Below are 15,498 nucleotides of genomic sequence, written 5' to 3' on the forward strand. Positions count from 1 at the left end.
ACTAATCTGGACAGCAATGACGACCAATCTGCAGGGCCTCATCCAGGAATGTCAGACCTTCCCCCCCGTCGTCTGGCCAGCCCGCCAATCACAGGCACCAACGGCCGGGAAAGCATTGGATGACTTCCCCACAGATCCCATGTGCCAAGGCCGCACATGACATGGACGATGGAGAAGGCTTACGCGGCACATACTCGACGCCTGCAGGGTGAATGCTTGGCATCCGGGACATGTGGCAAATGGTCTCTGGTCGTGGGTGATTGGGTGTATAGCCTTTTGGGGAGGGCGGAGGAGAGGGGAGCGAGCATCGTGATGGGGGGAAGGGTACGTACTCCGGGATTTTCAAGTAGGGTTGCACTTGCTGTCGACCGGGTTCGGGTTCAGATCGTACAATGACAATGTGATTCTTTTGTTGGGTGGTTGGTTGCATGGTCGGACATGCCGGATTAGATAAGCGGGTCTTCACGTGTTGGCGTTCACGATGGTCCGGAATAGGCAGGTAGATGTGGTGGTAGATACGATGTACGGAGTAGATAGAGACAGATATTGTGGGTTATTGATGTTGGGCTTTTGAGGTGTTTGGATTATACAATATCTATAGCAATGACATAGAATTTGAGTCGGATATTGTGGTTCATGCTTGAAGTACTCGATATATATTTTCATACCTGGGTTTTATACCTCAGCTACATAAGATGTAGTTGACCATATTATCCCTATACTATACTACTACCACAGTACTGCCATTGAGGTATCTGTAATTAAAATCAGCTTCAGGTGATATCAAAAAGTAGAATGCGTGGCATCGTTATTCTATCATCAGTACATCACATTCTATATCCAAGATTGACCCTGGACACGACAGGCAGTCGGATTCAAGATCAAACCAGTCTCAGTCACGATGACCACGATCTCACGCAGCGGCAGCAGCAGCAGCCCGTCCTGCACGTCGACCAAACACCGCTCCTGAAGTCAACCCGCTGCCTCCAGGGTAGTTATCATAGAATAACCCTCCAAGCATCTCTCCAACACAATACAACCCAGGGATTTCCTCGTTCGTCAACGACGAGATAACACCCACAGTCTCCGGATTGACAGCTAGTCCTCCAAACGTGAACGTGATTCCTGAGCTGACCTTGACCGCTAGGAAAGGCCCTTGGTCGACAGGCAAAGCCCAATTGGATTTGGGGATTGTTAATCTGCGTGCCGGTGATTGAGTCGACAAGCCGTCCTTCACGGCTGGATCCCATGTCCGCTTCGGATCCTGTCGTTGGCTCTCATAAACAGCCTCGTTGTATTCATGAATAGAGCGTTCCAACTGCTTTGGATCTTCGAGACCGTGTTCGGCGCATTTCTCCGAAAGCTCGGGGATCGACGACGCGGTGATCTGCTGTACGACCTCAGGCCGGTATTCCTCTGTGCGCAGCCAGGATATTGTCCGCGAGTCCCACACCTGGAACGCGACGTGGCCGGGTTGTTGCAGGATCTGTCGTCCGATCATGGCATAGGTATAGTTGCGGAGATCTGAGCCCTCATCCACGAACCGGTGACCCTGGCGATTCAGCATGATGCCTAGCGGATAGCCCGATTTGGTGAACTCGTTCGAGACTTCGCGATCTCCTGTGTCCGCAGGCGCGTTGGCATCCCATGCCACGCAATGGCAGCCAGACCAGTTCCCTGCGGGTTTGGCGGAGACATCACGGATGGCGATCTCAAGGCCGTCTCCGAAGTTGTAAGGAGTGCCACGAACCAAAGCGGCGTCCCAGCCTGGACCGAGGAACTGGGATCGCATGCGTGGATTGGCTTCGAATCCGCCGGCGGCCAGGATGGTGGCGCGGGCTCGGATGGTCGTTTCCTGGCCCTGATGTATGACTTCGACTCCTGTCACGGCGCGAGAGGTCGGGTCGCGGATGAGCCGCTGCGCTGCGGTTGAATAGAAGATGTTGATCCCGTGTGCTCGAGCGGCTTGGATATGGTCTTGGATGAGTCCTTTGCCTCCATCCTGGGTTTTGAGGGCGAGTCCGCCCCAGAACTTGATTTTGCCATTGACTTCATATGCCTGGCGGTTGAACGAAAGTTGAAACCGGACTCCGTTGGCTGCTAACCACTTGACGGTTGGATTGGAATCAGTCACTAGAATCCGGCATAAATCGCGGTCAGTCCGATTGCCAGTCACTCGGTTCATGTCACCGGTAAAGTCAGCCTCAGTGTAGCTGGCCATCTCGATCTTCTGCGCCGTTGTCTGGTCGACATTATTCACCAAGGGAAGCAAATCGTCTAGACCGTCATGAGTCGTGCGGAACGCTCCTGCAGTGAAATAGGAGTTTCCACCTGCCCATTCTTCGGGGCATTTGTCGATGATTATCACTTTTTGAGCCCCAGCCTGGGCGGCGGATATGGCTGCGCAGAAGCCGGCATTGCCGCTACCAACGACGAGCACATCACACTCCGAAGGGAGATTCATGACTAGTTAGTAGTGGCGAGGATGTCGGAGTGAAGAAACACGCAATGATGTAGAACCAACGCCAAGAAAATGGGGTGGATGCGGGGAAGATTTGATAATACGCAAAGGATGCCCGAAAACAGATCAGAAGCCAGAGATCATGAATGACATGGAAAAAAATCATCATTTACTACAAGATATATCTTTCGAGAAGAAAAGGAAATGGCAAAAATGAATACACGCCGAATTACCCGCCCCAGAGCAGCAACACCGTTCGCGATGAATCAAATAAGGCCTAGTGTGTCACAGAAAGAAAATAACAAAAGCTCAACGATCCAAATGGTGGAAAAGCATCCTGTATATGAAGTACATCAATGGAGAATATCAAAGAACAACGGCTTGCTTTTTGGGCTTAAACAATGATGGATAATTCGTGCCTGTCCAGACACTCGTCCTCAAAGACGGGATAGTAGGGGATCATTGAGTCGGCACTCTGCACGTAGGCGTCGTTGTATAGTCGCCAGTACGGGACCCGGACCTTGCGAGCAGGATGGAATAGACCGGCCCATACGTAGTTCATGACCACGCCGGTTCCAACGGCCATCCGAATGGCGTCGATCGCCTCGATGACACGGTCGATGACGTGAGGGCTGGTCTCGAAGATGTTAGGGAAGACCAAGTTGAGAAGATGTACCATAGCATCTTCACATCCGAGGCCAACCACACCTAGGGCAATATGCTTGACGACGCTGGCAGCAGTCTGTCGGTGAACCTGGTCTCTGTCGATGAGAGCATCTTCCAGGAGGGGTGTCACGGCGTAGACGTAGTCCTTGGCCATTTCACCAATGTACTCGAACAAGAAGGACATGGCCTTCAACACACCATTCTGAACGTTCAATTCCGGAACGCGATATTCGTTCATCAAAGCCGGGAGAACCGTGAACGGAGCACAGGTTTCGGCGACGATACCGATGGCAACGGCCGTACACACACGAGACTGACGTTCCTGCACACGGAGGTTGTTAAGGAGGGTAGCCAACACATCCTGAGGACCGATGGCCTTGGCGATGAAACCGAAAGTGTTGTTGGCGGCACGACGGATGCCCTTCTTGTGGGCTTTCAACATGTCCAGCAGTTCAAAGCAGATACGCATCCATTCACGGGCATTGACTGACTCGGGCCCGCGGTCGGCAATACGACCAACCAGATCAATAGTGTTTTCCTGAACCTTCTCGTGACGGTTTCGAAGAATGGGGGTAAGACGGGGAAGAAGGTCACGAATGGGAGGCTGCATCTGGTTGATACCGACCACCGTGACAATAGACCGCAGAGCACCGAGGATCGAGCCCAGAACCTCTGGGTATTCCTCACCCAGATACTCGTAGAGGACGATACCCAGCTTGCCCATAAGAGCATCCTCACCACATTGCTTCATGACCATGGCAATGCGAGAAATAAGATCGGCGGCTTGTTGACGTACGGTGGCAGACTTGTTGTTCAGCCTCCAAAGGATGGTACTGACAATCTGAGGCAGGTACGGCTTGCATCGAGTGCCAAGGGCATTAACCACGGTGCCAAAGCCGTTCAGGATCACGATATCCTCGATGCTCTGTTCCTGGAAGGCATAGAGAACACCGTCGATAAGCCGTTCCTCCAGTCTCTCCGAGATATCGGCCGCTCCGAGGGCGGCAATCAACTTTTCAACCGTCTCCACGGTCATCTTTCGGTAGGGTTCGCTCTCGTCCTTCAGGTTGTTGACAACACGCTCAAGAATCTCGCCAACGCCCACCTTCTGTCCGAGATCGACGGTGGTATCAACCACCTGGCGGTAGTTTCGCCGATCGAGAGCCATACGCCTCACCCAAAAGCTCTTGAAGAAGTCGGTCAAGACGTGCTCTTTGAGGTAGCTAGCAGTCACACCATCGGTGCTGGCGCATTGCGACACAACCTTAAGAACAACCTTCTTCATCTCTTCATCCGGAGAGGAGAACTCTCGAAGAAGAATTTCCATGATTTGACTGGTGTAGTAGTTGGCATATTCCTCGTCCATTAGAGGGATGATGTAGCCGACAGCTTTGAGGAATGCGGCCAGACCCTTACCGCGCTGCTTCCGGGCTCCTGTCCACAGGGGGTTCAGGATTTCATCGAAGCTTTCAATACCATAGGGGTTAGCAGCTTCAGCCAACGCGGCCACAGCCAATGCAGTGACCGTGCGAACCTTGGCCTGCTCGTCGCTGAGGTTATCGGAGATACAATCGACCAGACCTTTGAGATGGGGAAGAATAGCACAGCCCATAAGAATAGGAATCTGCTGGACAATCTTCACACCAGTGTGTCGGGCCTGCCAGGACTTCTTACTGCGACAGACAGCACGAAGGAAGGGAAGAAGGGCTGGGATACCAAGGGCAGATGCGACGACCGCAAAGGCACGAGCAGTCGTGTTTCGCACGTATTCATCCACATGATCGATATCTGGACGCATCGTACTGATCATGGTAGCAAGACCAGCGGCCTTGGCCAAGTTCGAGATAATTTCTCGGCCTTCCACCCGAGCATAGTAATCCTGGTCAATGAGCAACGGCTCGATGACGACGAGAATCTTGTGGACGTAAGGACGAACAAGATCGTCAAGCTTGTAGAGCACACGATCGATAACCTTGACCAACAAGTGGCGCTCTTGGTCCTCGAGAGACTTCTCCATAAGGAGGGGAAGGATCTGGTTGAACAAGGGTCCTGCTCCAAATTGCCGTGCGTTATCGGTGAGCTGACGCAGGGCAGTCTTTCTCATGGGCGGCGTGCCGTTCTTGACCTTCAGCAGCAGTCGCATAATCTTGCGCTCTTTCATTTCGTCCACAGACATCACGCTCTCGTCTCCTCCTTCCATAAGCTTACCGAAGTAAGCCATATCCTCAGGCTTGAAAAACTGCAGATCGCCAACACCAGGGATTTCAGTTGGAAGCTGCTTGCCGAGGGCCCGGGCACTTTCCGGCTCTTGCATCATGAAGCCACCGACGCCAGTCGAGCTAGCCATCGGGGCGGGAGTGGACATGAGCTTCCGGGCCGGGGTGCGAATCGGAGCGTAACCCGGGGGAGGATCGAGGATCTTGTAGCCCTCCGAGGGCAGCATCATGTCCAGTTCCTCGTCGGACAAGGGGGCGTTGCGGGCAGAGATGTCGGTTCCAAAGCTGGTTGGGAGCATGGCCGACGAGCCTGACTGCGACGGATGCATCGGGGTAGCGAGTCCCTGATTACCGACGGGAGTCGCTCCAGGTGCGAGCGAGGGTGCCTGATCCCACCGCGACCGACGTTTGGGTCCTTCTTCGCCGGGCGCAGCTGGCGCAGGGGTCTGGTCCCAGCGGGACCTCTTGGGCTTAGCCTCCGTCTCGGTGGGCTGAGGAGGCTCCGGTGCTGTCTCGGTGGGCTCGGAGGATACGTCCCACCGCTGCTTGCGCTTACGGCCAGTGGCAACAGAGACGGTCGAGCCAGCGTCGGCATTTTCCTTGTCTTCCAGCTTCAACGTGGCCTCATGTTCGGGGACGTCGTCCTCACCACGGGCCTGCTTTTCTTGAATCAGCTTCTGGACACGCTCTTCTTCTTTTTCAAGGTCACGTAGGGCCATGACTTCACGATAAGTCTGGCCATCCGACTCCTCCACGTTCGCGTGCGCGTTCGCGGCGAAGGGATCAGCCCTGGTTGGGGTCAAGGGGCCACGGTTGAACCGACGCTTCTGGTAGTCTGTCTCTCGGTCGGAGATCCTGGCCGCCTTCTCGCGCCCGAGAAGAATGTCCTCCTCTTCGACCCCGTTACCGTGGGCGAACTCATCCATCTGACCTTTAGTCGCGGTGTACTGGCCGACGAGACTGTGGCCCGCATCGGCATCCCCCATGTCCTCATCGTCATCATTGACTGCAATCGAAGTGTCATAGCCGGCGTATTTGTTGGCGCCATCGCGTCCGTAGACATCCGTATCGAAGGATTCAGTCAGGGAGGCCTTGGTCGAGCTGTCAGTGCGCTGGCTAGACGGATCAAAGGTCCTAGAACCTTGTTTCCCAGCTGAAGCGGCATTGCGCTCAGCCTGGAGCTTCCGAACGGCCTCGAAATCGGCTACAGAGAAAGAAGAGTTAGCGACGCGTCGATCTCGGGGGTGGGGGGAAGACATTGATAGGAGGGGAGATGGGGCCATACCGTCAGACATGTTGGCGGTCACAAGGATCCCGGAGATGAGATAGAGAACGTATAATCCCGAGAAGGGGTAGCAATAGCTACATCCGGATCGGACACCGCGATGACGTTGATGCGGTGGGGAGCTCTGCGCTGATGGTTGAGATGGTCAAATCGCCGCGCAAAAAGTGAAGTGAAGTGAAGTTGAGAGGACTCGCCCGGCTGACTCAGCGACACGTGATCTGATATGACTTGGCACGTGCGCTGCATAGTGTCCGCTTCGGGAAACCGTGTTGTGCGCACAATAAGGTTCCCGAAACTCAATGTTTACTGTGCGACAGCTTGTCTCGAAGGCAACAATCTAGATTCATCAACTTTCCATACGCTTGTCGGGTGTATGCATACGGACATTAGAGGTACTTCGAACCTGGAGAAGAATATGTTACTATCTTTCACCACTCCGTGTTCCTATTCATATATATCTGCTGCCCATGCCTCCAGGCATCAGTCATGAGAAACAGACCGGAATTTCCTGCTGCACGAGATATTCAATACGCTGGCATAGCCTTCATTGTTGATGCTATTGCACCCCTCAAACTAAGGATAATCGCCAAGTGAACGGATTGAAAGCTAGGCATGAGGGAAATACCAATATGCGTATGGTCCCTACAAATATAGTCAGCTTTCGACTAAAGCAAGCACCTGATGGGAATTCAACTGCATCGGGATTATCAATTCTTCTTTTACTGAAAAGAGCTTAAGCCCTATCCCTCTTTTCTGCAATTTTGCCTGGGAGGACTAAAGTCTTACAGGTTGGCAGCACTAATCATCACAGCCTGGCTGTAGCCATTCAATGAGGTTATCACCCACTTTTTTTCAGTGGGATCAATACTTCACGTATGGTGGAATGCTGCTCTGGTCTATAGCATTCTACCAGGCCGGGTCATACGGAGGCTCGTGGTGCACTTCGCCGACATGGAGTCTTGAGATGGCGGTCGAAACGATCGTATTTGGGCCTGGAGCAGGCTGATATTGGAGCATATAACCGCAATGAAAAGACGAAACAGACTACGAAGGTGGACTGGAAAGAGCAATGAAGGAAGAGGCTAGGAAGTCCTAACTAGATGGACCTTGAAGCCAATGGTGACTGACTTGAGAACTCATCCATTATGGAGAGACACTACCTTGGCCAACGCGGTCTAAAAGACAGAGTCAGAGTCCAGAATTCCAGGGATGGTGGAACGTTCTCTCAAACCATGACTGACACAGACAACGTTGCCCAGCAGAGCCACTTGACGTCATATCCAAAACATCCTTAGTTCATCCATTTTGTCTCCTGTAAATCAGCACTCAGTAATGTCCCTAGTATGAATCAGTCCAGGATTGAAGATCGACACCAACATCCCAGTCCAAACCCGCTTCCCCTAGACTGGACACCGACCAAGTTGACGCGGCCGAACCTCCCTACCAAAACGAGAACTGACCCGACGGGGCTGGATCCAGTCCCCCGAGCCCCTGGTCTATCCAATCCTTAGCGACTAGCAATAGCGAGGGTCATTCCTCGCATGCTCCATTCTCGGGAATACAGGCCGCTTTGGGATTTTGGCCCGGAAGGTGACGGCGTCGGCGCATTGCACGGAGCATAACCCTTACCCTGGCCGTGTATCCACTGTGACCGAGCTTGCAATTTTGCATGAGCCATGCGAGCAGGCAGTTTCTTGGCCATTCACTTCAAATCACTTCGTAATCTTGTTTGGTTTCGTGCTAGCGGCCTTGCCAGCCTGCTAGGAGGACATAAATTAGGATCGGCAGCCGAGAGAGTATCCACTTTGTCTTAATAGGGCTGAGTTATTTTTGTGGCACGATGGGGCATTTGGCCAAGTTGGCGGTAGATACTTCCTGCGTCAGAGCAGAAGAAATGCAGTTTCTTCGTCGGTTACGCCAAACACACTAAAGAAGAGGAGTCATTACTCCGTACGTTCGTGGTCTAGAGGAAAGAAATTACCGCCGATATCGCGGAATAACAAGGAACAGGTGCGTTACGAGTACGTAGTAATAACTGCCATGATTTCGTTAGTTGAACGCTTGCTCTCTCTTTTTTTTCTTTTTTCGTTCTCCCTCGCCTTCGTCTCCAGCCCTAAGTCCCATACATGTGGATCCCTTTGCCATGCAGGAATAGCTAAACTTAGAGAAGGTAAACTAAGGTATTCAGTGCAATCAAGGTTTACAATTGCCGATGTCGAGGAGCCGGATCGGATATGATGGAAAGGTACATGGGGAAGGTTCTCCGAATAAATACCAATATGTCATGTCGGCGAGCCGAGCATTGCACTCCTCGGGACCAGCGAGAATGGGCAGTAAAAGGAAACCCCGAGCAAGAGAGACGAGTTAACCGCATCCATGTGTTTCCATCCGTAAGTAGAGATAGACACAGATCTGACATAATTCCTCTTGCCTTCCAAGCAGAAGCTAACCCCGCAGTCTCTTCACGCATGCACTTCTAACCTCAGCGTGTAGAGATAACCTCATGTCAATTCTTCTACAAACTCAACCAGCAACCGATTCAACACCTCCGGCACTTCCAGCTGCACCCAATGACCACAATCAACCTGCTCGACCCGCAGCTTAGGCACCGATTTCTCAGCCATCGTGCTCTGCAGGTCCGCTCTGCAAACGTAGTCCTGCTTCGCCGCCACGAACAAATTCGGCAGCGGGCACAGCTTGTCCTCCTCCGACATATCGGCCTCGTCTTCGGCGTTGACGCCGCGCATGGCCGCTTTATACCAACACAAAGGACCAGCATAGCCGCCTGCCGAGAAGATCCTATCCCGCGTGGTGTACTCGGATAGAGTGAACCACGTGGGGAGGGGAGTGGTGATGCCCGCGCGCACGAACTCAGCGGCTTTTCCGACGGGGGCAAAATCGGTCTTCCACAGAGCTGGATCATGTGGATAGAGCAGGTTGAAGACTGAGGCCGGCTGTGGGAGATCGGTGAGCTTTTCCCTATGCAGTAAGAAGGGCTTGGGGAGCGTACGTGCTCGTTATTGTCAACCGCCGCTTGCTCGGTGTTGTGCCACTCCCAGTATCCAAACGTCTCGTAGCCGACAACGCTTTTGGAAAGCTCGTGTATGGCATCTACAGAGATTGGTTAGTATGGCTGCACTCTGCATATGATTTAAAAAGGATTTTAACGTACCAATATCCCACACAAACCCTGGTTCGAGGTAAGAAACGCCGACCGTTACAATGCCATAGAAACGGCTAGGATGGTAGGTAGCAAGGCGAGAGACTAGAGCTACACCCCTGTACCAGGAATTTGAATTAGCACACGCTCAGGAAGTGAAAACTGTCGACCTGAATGTTCACGAATTGAACTCTCAAGGCCAGGAGATCTTTTTTGAGTGAAAAAGTCCGACAAAAGAAAACAAGGGCAAAGTAAACCAATCATGTCCCACAGCTATCACACGATCAAGGCTCTCCATGTCCAGGATCTCAACCATATGAGCACACATGGCCTTCGTTCGATAGGCGCTCGGGTCAGTCGGTTTGTCGGTATCCCCGTACCCCAGCAAGTCGGGGGCGATCACGCCGTATCCAGCCTTCCGGAGACCATCGATCTGATGACGCCAATCATAACAAGATGACGGGTACCCGTGAAGCAAAAGAAAGGTGACCTTGGACGGTAGCGATGGTGCTAAGGTGACCCAGCCATAGGTGGTGCCATCAGAGAGCTTTGCCTTCTTCGCGAGCGAGGGAAACGCAATCGATGCCATGACGCAAGCAATTGGGTATGTACTGGTAATGTTAATACCCTCGAAGGAGCAAGTGCTTCTCAAGAGCGCAGACGAGCGACGAAAGCCAGAAAAAGGAGTATCGGGGTGTATACATGACTGAGGGTTGGCAGGTTGCGGGGTTGCGGGGTTGTTTCTATCGGACAAGACACGGTCGATATTCCAATCCCCAAGGCTGTTGGGCTTATTTCTTGACTTTCCGCCGTAGTCTTCACATTTACAACTAAAGTATGAGGATCTGTGGAATCGACACCGAAAATGACTAGAAATGGCCGCCTTTCTACCCGTAAATTTAGACGGCGAGCTGCTGCTTGGCCGCTATCCCTTCTTACTGCTGCCTACTGCGAAGATCACCACATCATCCGACATGTGTTGCATGAGCCGTGATCTCTATAGAAAAGGTTCTGTTGGCGACCATGGACCGAATGATATCAGAATTGGCTACAGCAATGGACTTCAGTGCGTTATAGAGACGTGTGGTATTGGAATGTTGGCAGAAGGAGGAAGCCGAGCGACTCCTAAGGCGGTTAGTTCAAAGACAAAGCAGAAGAGTGGCGGTGCCAACAAAAGCAAATATGCACCGCCTTTAGCGCCCAAAAGTACCTGGGCGCTGACACCACGAGTCACTGGTGATGCGTCTCAACCGACGTTCTACGATCGCCGTGAACCAAGTGGTGGGCGACTAGGACATGGGCCCGCTTGTTTAGGACGGCAAGATGCCCATCCCGCCGCCCTTATCGCGAGAAGACTTCAAGATCACCATCATCTGTGCCCTGACGCTGGAGGCTAAGGCTGTCGTACAGCTTTTCGACGCCATCTACGACGAGAACCTCGACCAATACCAAAAGGCGCCTGGCGATAACAACACATACACGCTGGGAAGCATTGGGAAATATCATGTGGTCCTTGTTTATATGCCCGGGCCTGGCAGAGGGTACGCCTCCAGTGTGGCAACAAATGTCAAGAGGAGCTATGCCTGTCTAGAGCTGGCGCTTGTTGTGGGTGTGTGCGGGGGTGTCCCATACACGAAGAGCCAGACATTCGAACGACAAGATGTCTTGCTAGGAGATGTGGTTGTGAGCAAGGGCGTGGTGCAGTATGATCTCGGACGCCTCCATCCTACAGAATTCGTCCGCAAGAACACCGCGCTCGCCAACCTCCCAAGACCGAGGCCGGAGATTCTTTCGTTTCTGAAAAAGTTGGAGGTGGGTTATGAGCGGCTGATCAGTCGACTAGCCACTTATCTAGCCAATGTTCAGAAGAAGTTCCCAAGCGGCTATCCGGGCGCCGAGAAGGATAGGCTATTTAGCCCTGAGTACAAACATCAAGCGACGAACTGCAAATGTGCTGAATACACCCACTACGATGATGGCATCGTTGCTCGTCAGGGAGATCACGCACGGCATGATCAGGGAGCAGTGGTGCATTTCGGCCTTGTCGCGTCTGGAGACACGGTCATGATGTCCGCCCATGACCGCGACCGAATCTCTGAAGTCGAAGATATTATTGGGTTCGAGATGGAAGGCGCAGGTGTCTGGGAAAATCTTCCATGTATTGTGATAAAGGGTGTTAGCGATTATGCCGACAGTCACAAAACAAAGGAATGGCAGCACTTCGCGGCGGCCAGTGCAGCAGCATGTACGCGGGCGATTTTGGATGAGACTCCAGTTTATTTGCAGAACCAATCGACTGGCATTTCTAACAGTATGTAATCTGACTGGATCTATTTTGAATTGACCCCAATTCTTATTTGACTGATCGACAGTAGACCTCAGTCAAAGCATGCCGGTGGCACCTTCCAGGAAAAGGCCAGCTGCAGAGATCAGCGAATCTAGCTACGAAGACGACTTTTATATTGAGTCGTTGACGTTCCCACAAGCTCAATTTCGTCTAGAGGAAATAAGCTCGGCCCATGAGAAGACTTGCGAGTGGATAGTTGGACGCCCTGAGTACCTGTCATGGATGAGTGAGGAATCTTTGCCAAACCATGGGGGTTTTTTCTGGATCAGAGGAAAGCCCGGCGCGGGGAAGTCGACTATCATGAAGTACCTGCTACTGAACGCAAAGAAAGAGCTTCTTGATACTGTCATCCTGTCCTTCTTCTTTCACGCTCAGGGCACTCTCTTGGAAAGATCTGTCATGGGGATGTATCGATCATTATCACACCAGCTGTTGAATTCTAGGGTGCCATCTGACGCTAGAAATGCATTCCTCAATGTGGCCAAACGTCTTGAGCTCCAAGATGGCAATCTTATCTGGACGAAAAGAGATGTGAAGAACTTGTTGTCGTTGACCATCAAGTCTTTGCAGGGGCGCCGTATACTGTTTCTGATTGATGCAGTAGACGAGTGTGATCAAAGGGAGGTTGAAGATATGACAACATTCTTTCAAGAGCTTGGGAAATCCGCAGTCGAACATAAGGTCTATCTGAGAATCTGCTTGGCAAGCCGCCACTATCCACACATCACCCTTGACAAAGGAATTGAGGCCATCGTTGAAGATCAGCAGGAGCACCAAGATGACTTGAGAAAATACGTTGAGACAAAGCTGAAAGGTGGTCGGTCAAGTCTTATCCGAGGTATCAGAAATGAAATTTGTGAAAGAGCAGATGGAGTTTTCCTGTGGGTTATGCTTGTTGTTCGTTCATTAAATGAGGCCTTTGACAGAGGCAATATAAGCGCCTTGCGAAAACGACTGGACGAAATACCGGCTGGCCTCGATAATCTTTTCACGGACATCCTGACACGAGATCAAAAAGACATGCACGTGCTCATATTCAGCCTTCAGCTCATTCTTTTTGGCCGCCGGAGCCTGACAAGAGAGGAACTCTATTTCGCTGTCCTGTTCGAGAAGACAAATGCCATTGAAGACTATATCGATCCAGAGTTGCATTCAACCACGGTCATGGACAGACTGGTGCTTGATGTTACCAAAGGCCTTGCTGAGAATGCTAAGCAAAGCGGCAGAGCAAAGCCTCCTCGTGTTCGTTTCATCCACGAGTCCGTTCGAGACTTCTTACTTCGGAGGAATGGCTTGGCTATAATCCAGTCCCAAAGAAATGACTCCACAAGCTTCATTGGATTGTCTCATGATCATCTGAAACAATTCTGTTTTGATTATATTTCTGGGATACTATCAGGCAGAGAATTTCTGCTGTCGAGATATACGCCGCAATCCATACAGGAAGCCTTCCCTTTCCTTGACTACGCTATTCGCAATGTCCTCGAACACAGCGATTTGGCACAAGCAGAGGAAATCCCTCAAAAGGAGTTTCTATCCGCATATTCCAACCGGTTCAATGACTTCAAACGCGTCTACAATGTTGTTGAAAAGTATGCAACACGACAATACAAGGATGACTGGTCACTCCTTTATGTCATGGCCCATTGCGACCTGAGTTATCTCATACAAGTCCAACTTGGTGAATCGCATGCTTGGCATTTGGGCGGCCAATATCTGTGTCCAATGGGTGTCGCGTTTCGCAATGGAAACATGACGTCCGTTCGAGCTCTTTTGGGACTGCAGCCGGATTCACAACCCCAAAGTTTGAATGTCGCCATTGAGCCCGAGATGGTTTCTCGCATGACGCAATTTTTCGTCGAATTGGATGGACAGAAAAAGCAGTCCAAATCAAAGGTCAAGAATAGTCAGCGGTTACTATCTTACGCATTCGAGGGCAAGTGCGTGAGCATATTGAGACTTTTGCTTTTCACAAATCTTTTTGATTTCAACGATACTTTGAAAAATGGCAGAAGAACTCCTTTGAGTTGGTTGAGTTGGTCAATTCTCAATCATGAGCCAGGTCTCGTCGAATTTTTGGTATCCGAGGCGAAGGTCAACATACAGGCTGATATCAATAAGGCTGACAGCATCAAAAAGCCCCTCCTCAGGGCCGCTTTCAGATCGGATTATGAGACCAGCAAACCTCCCGGCATGACCCGTTCTGGATGGAGAGAGGCAGACAGACGCATTTTGGATACATTGCTGCGGCAAGATTCACTGGATCTGAAGTACCAAGATGAAAATGGCATGAATGCCGTTCATTGGGCAGCCCTGGCGAATGATGAATCATCGCTGGAACGTCTTATCAAACGCGGATTCGACTACGAACATTGTGACTCCACCGGACGGGACCCGCTGTCTCATGCTGTCGAACACGGTCATGTCAACATTGTGAAGGCTTTGCTTGAGATAGAGGGAATCGAAGTTGACAGGCGTGATCAATCAGGAAGAACCCCGCTCATATGGGCTGTGGCAGGCGATGCGGGTCATCCAATCGAACGAACAATGTCAGTGATTGAAGAGCTGTTCAGGACAAACAGAGTCGACTTCAATGCCCAAGACAGAGACCTCAACTCTGCTTTGGCCAGTGCAGTTCGGAGAGTTAACCCATGGGGAGTTGAAGTTCTGCTGAACTTCGAATCGGTAGATGTCAACAGCAGAGACCTGTACGGACGGACACCACTGATTGCGGCAATCATTAGCAGAACGAACACAGCCATCATCAAAAATCTTCTAGGTTGTGACAGAGTAGATGTTGATGCCCAAGATACCGATGGACGAACAGCCCTTTCCTGGGCTATTGGACCGTTAAACTTCCCCTGTACTATGAAAGGCTATATTAGTACATCCTCTGAAGACTGGGTTTCAAATGTTCAGGCGAAACATATTGAGGTGGCCAAACTCTTGCTGGCGTCCCGAACGCCTGATACTGGTCTGGCCGATGTCTGGGGCCATCCACCAACATGGTGGGAACAGGCCTATAAGATCGTTCTTACTGAGCTAGGAAGTGCCAGGTTACAAGAGAAGTTGAGGGCCAGGCCTTCCCTTCAGTCTCTCCTAGAAGACTCCCATTCTCCACCCGGGGGTGACGCGTTAGTCCAGTATATGGAATTGGAAACCATCAAATCCGAAATGCAACGATTTCTGGATGGGAAAGATATTCTGAAGAGTCGCGTTCAATTCGATTTGAGATACCAGAATGTGAAATTTGGGACAGATTCGGTGCTTGAAGGAACAGATATCAAAATAAATATTTCCCATGACTTAGACTGAGAATTTCAATCGTGACCCTTTTGGAATATTATAACGACAATTGCGGGT

General features: G+C 51.4%; 4 protein-coding genes across 4 annotated transcripts; 1 reads left to right on the forward strand and 3 right to left on the reverse strand.

The window, feature by feature from the left end:
- Window positions 1-913: 913 nt before the first annotated feature.
- Window positions 914-2,464, reverse strand: P170DRAFT_422348 (flavoprotein subunit of succinate dehydrogenase/fumarate reductase; the record flags this gene model as incomplete). Its single annotated transcript, XM_024847427.1, has 1 exon — window positions 914-2,464. One exon carries the CDS (start codon window positions 2,462-2,464, stop codon window positions 914-916), a length of 1,551 nt encoding a protein of 516 aa, XP_024711152.1.
- Window positions 2,465-2,855: 391 nt separating this feature from the next.
- Window positions 2,856-6,638, reverse strand: P170DRAFT_471249 (U2 snRNP complex subunit HSH155; the record flags this gene model as incomplete). The annotated part of the gene is made up of 2 exons (XM_024852822.1): window positions 2,856-6,547; window positions 6,629-6,638. The coding sequence occupies 2 exons, from the start codon at window positions 6,636-6,638 to the stop codon at window positions 2,856-2,858; spliced, it is 3,702 nt and encodes a 1,233-aa protein (XP_024711153.1).
- A 2,358-nt stretch (window positions 6,639-8,996) lies between these two features.
- P170DRAFT_372191 (alpha/beta fold hydrolase) lies at window positions 8,997-10,504 on the reverse strand. Its single transcript, XM_024845195.1, has 4 exons — window positions 10,046-10,504; window positions 9,801-9,907; window positions 9,639-9,739; window positions 8,997-9,582 (listed from the first exon to the last, which is right to left on the reverse strand). Exons 1-4 carry the CDS (start codon window positions 10,375-10,377, stop codon window positions 9,130-9,132), a joined length of 993 nt encoding a protein of 330 aa, XP_024711154.1. The 5' UTR covers window positions 10,378-10,504; the 3' UTR covers window positions 8,997-9,129.
- A 495-nt stretch (window positions 10,505-10,999) lies between these two features.
- On the forward strand, window positions 11,000-15,451 carry P170DRAFT_506361 (uncharacterized protein; the record flags this gene model as incomplete). The annotated part of the gene is made up of 2 exons (XM_024854388.1): window positions 11,000-12,099; window positions 12,164-15,451. Exons 1-2 carry the CDS (start codon window positions 11,112-11,114, stop codon window positions 15,448-15,450), a joined length of 4,275 nt encoding a protein of 1,424 aa, XP_024711155.1. The 5' UTR covers window positions 11,000-11,111.
- Between the last annotated feature and the right edge of the window lie 47 nt (window positions 15,452-15,498).

The sequence above is a fragment of the Aspergillus steynii genome, assembly GCF_002849105.1.
Source record: "Aspergillus steynii IBT 23096 chromosome Unknown P170scaffold_1, whole genome shotgun sequence".
Taxonomy (NCBI): Eukaryota; Fungi; Ascomycota; class Eurotiomycetes; order Eurotiales; family Aspergillaceae; genus Aspergillus; species Aspergillus steynii.

Coding starts and splice junctions, on each gene's coding strand:
- P170DRAFT_372191 (XM_024845195.1), bottom strand. CDS start 10,377: ATGGCATCGATTGCGTTTCCCTCGCTCGCGAAGAAGGCAAAGCTCTCT. Junction 9,908..10,045: donor ATAGCTGTGGGACATGATTG/GTTTACTTTGCC, acceptor TTCCTGGTACAG/GGGTGTAGCTCTAGTCTCTC. Junction 9,740..9,800: donor AGGGTTTGTGTGGGATATTG/GTACGTTAAAAT, acceptor CAATCTCTGTAG/ATGCCATACACGAGCTTTCC.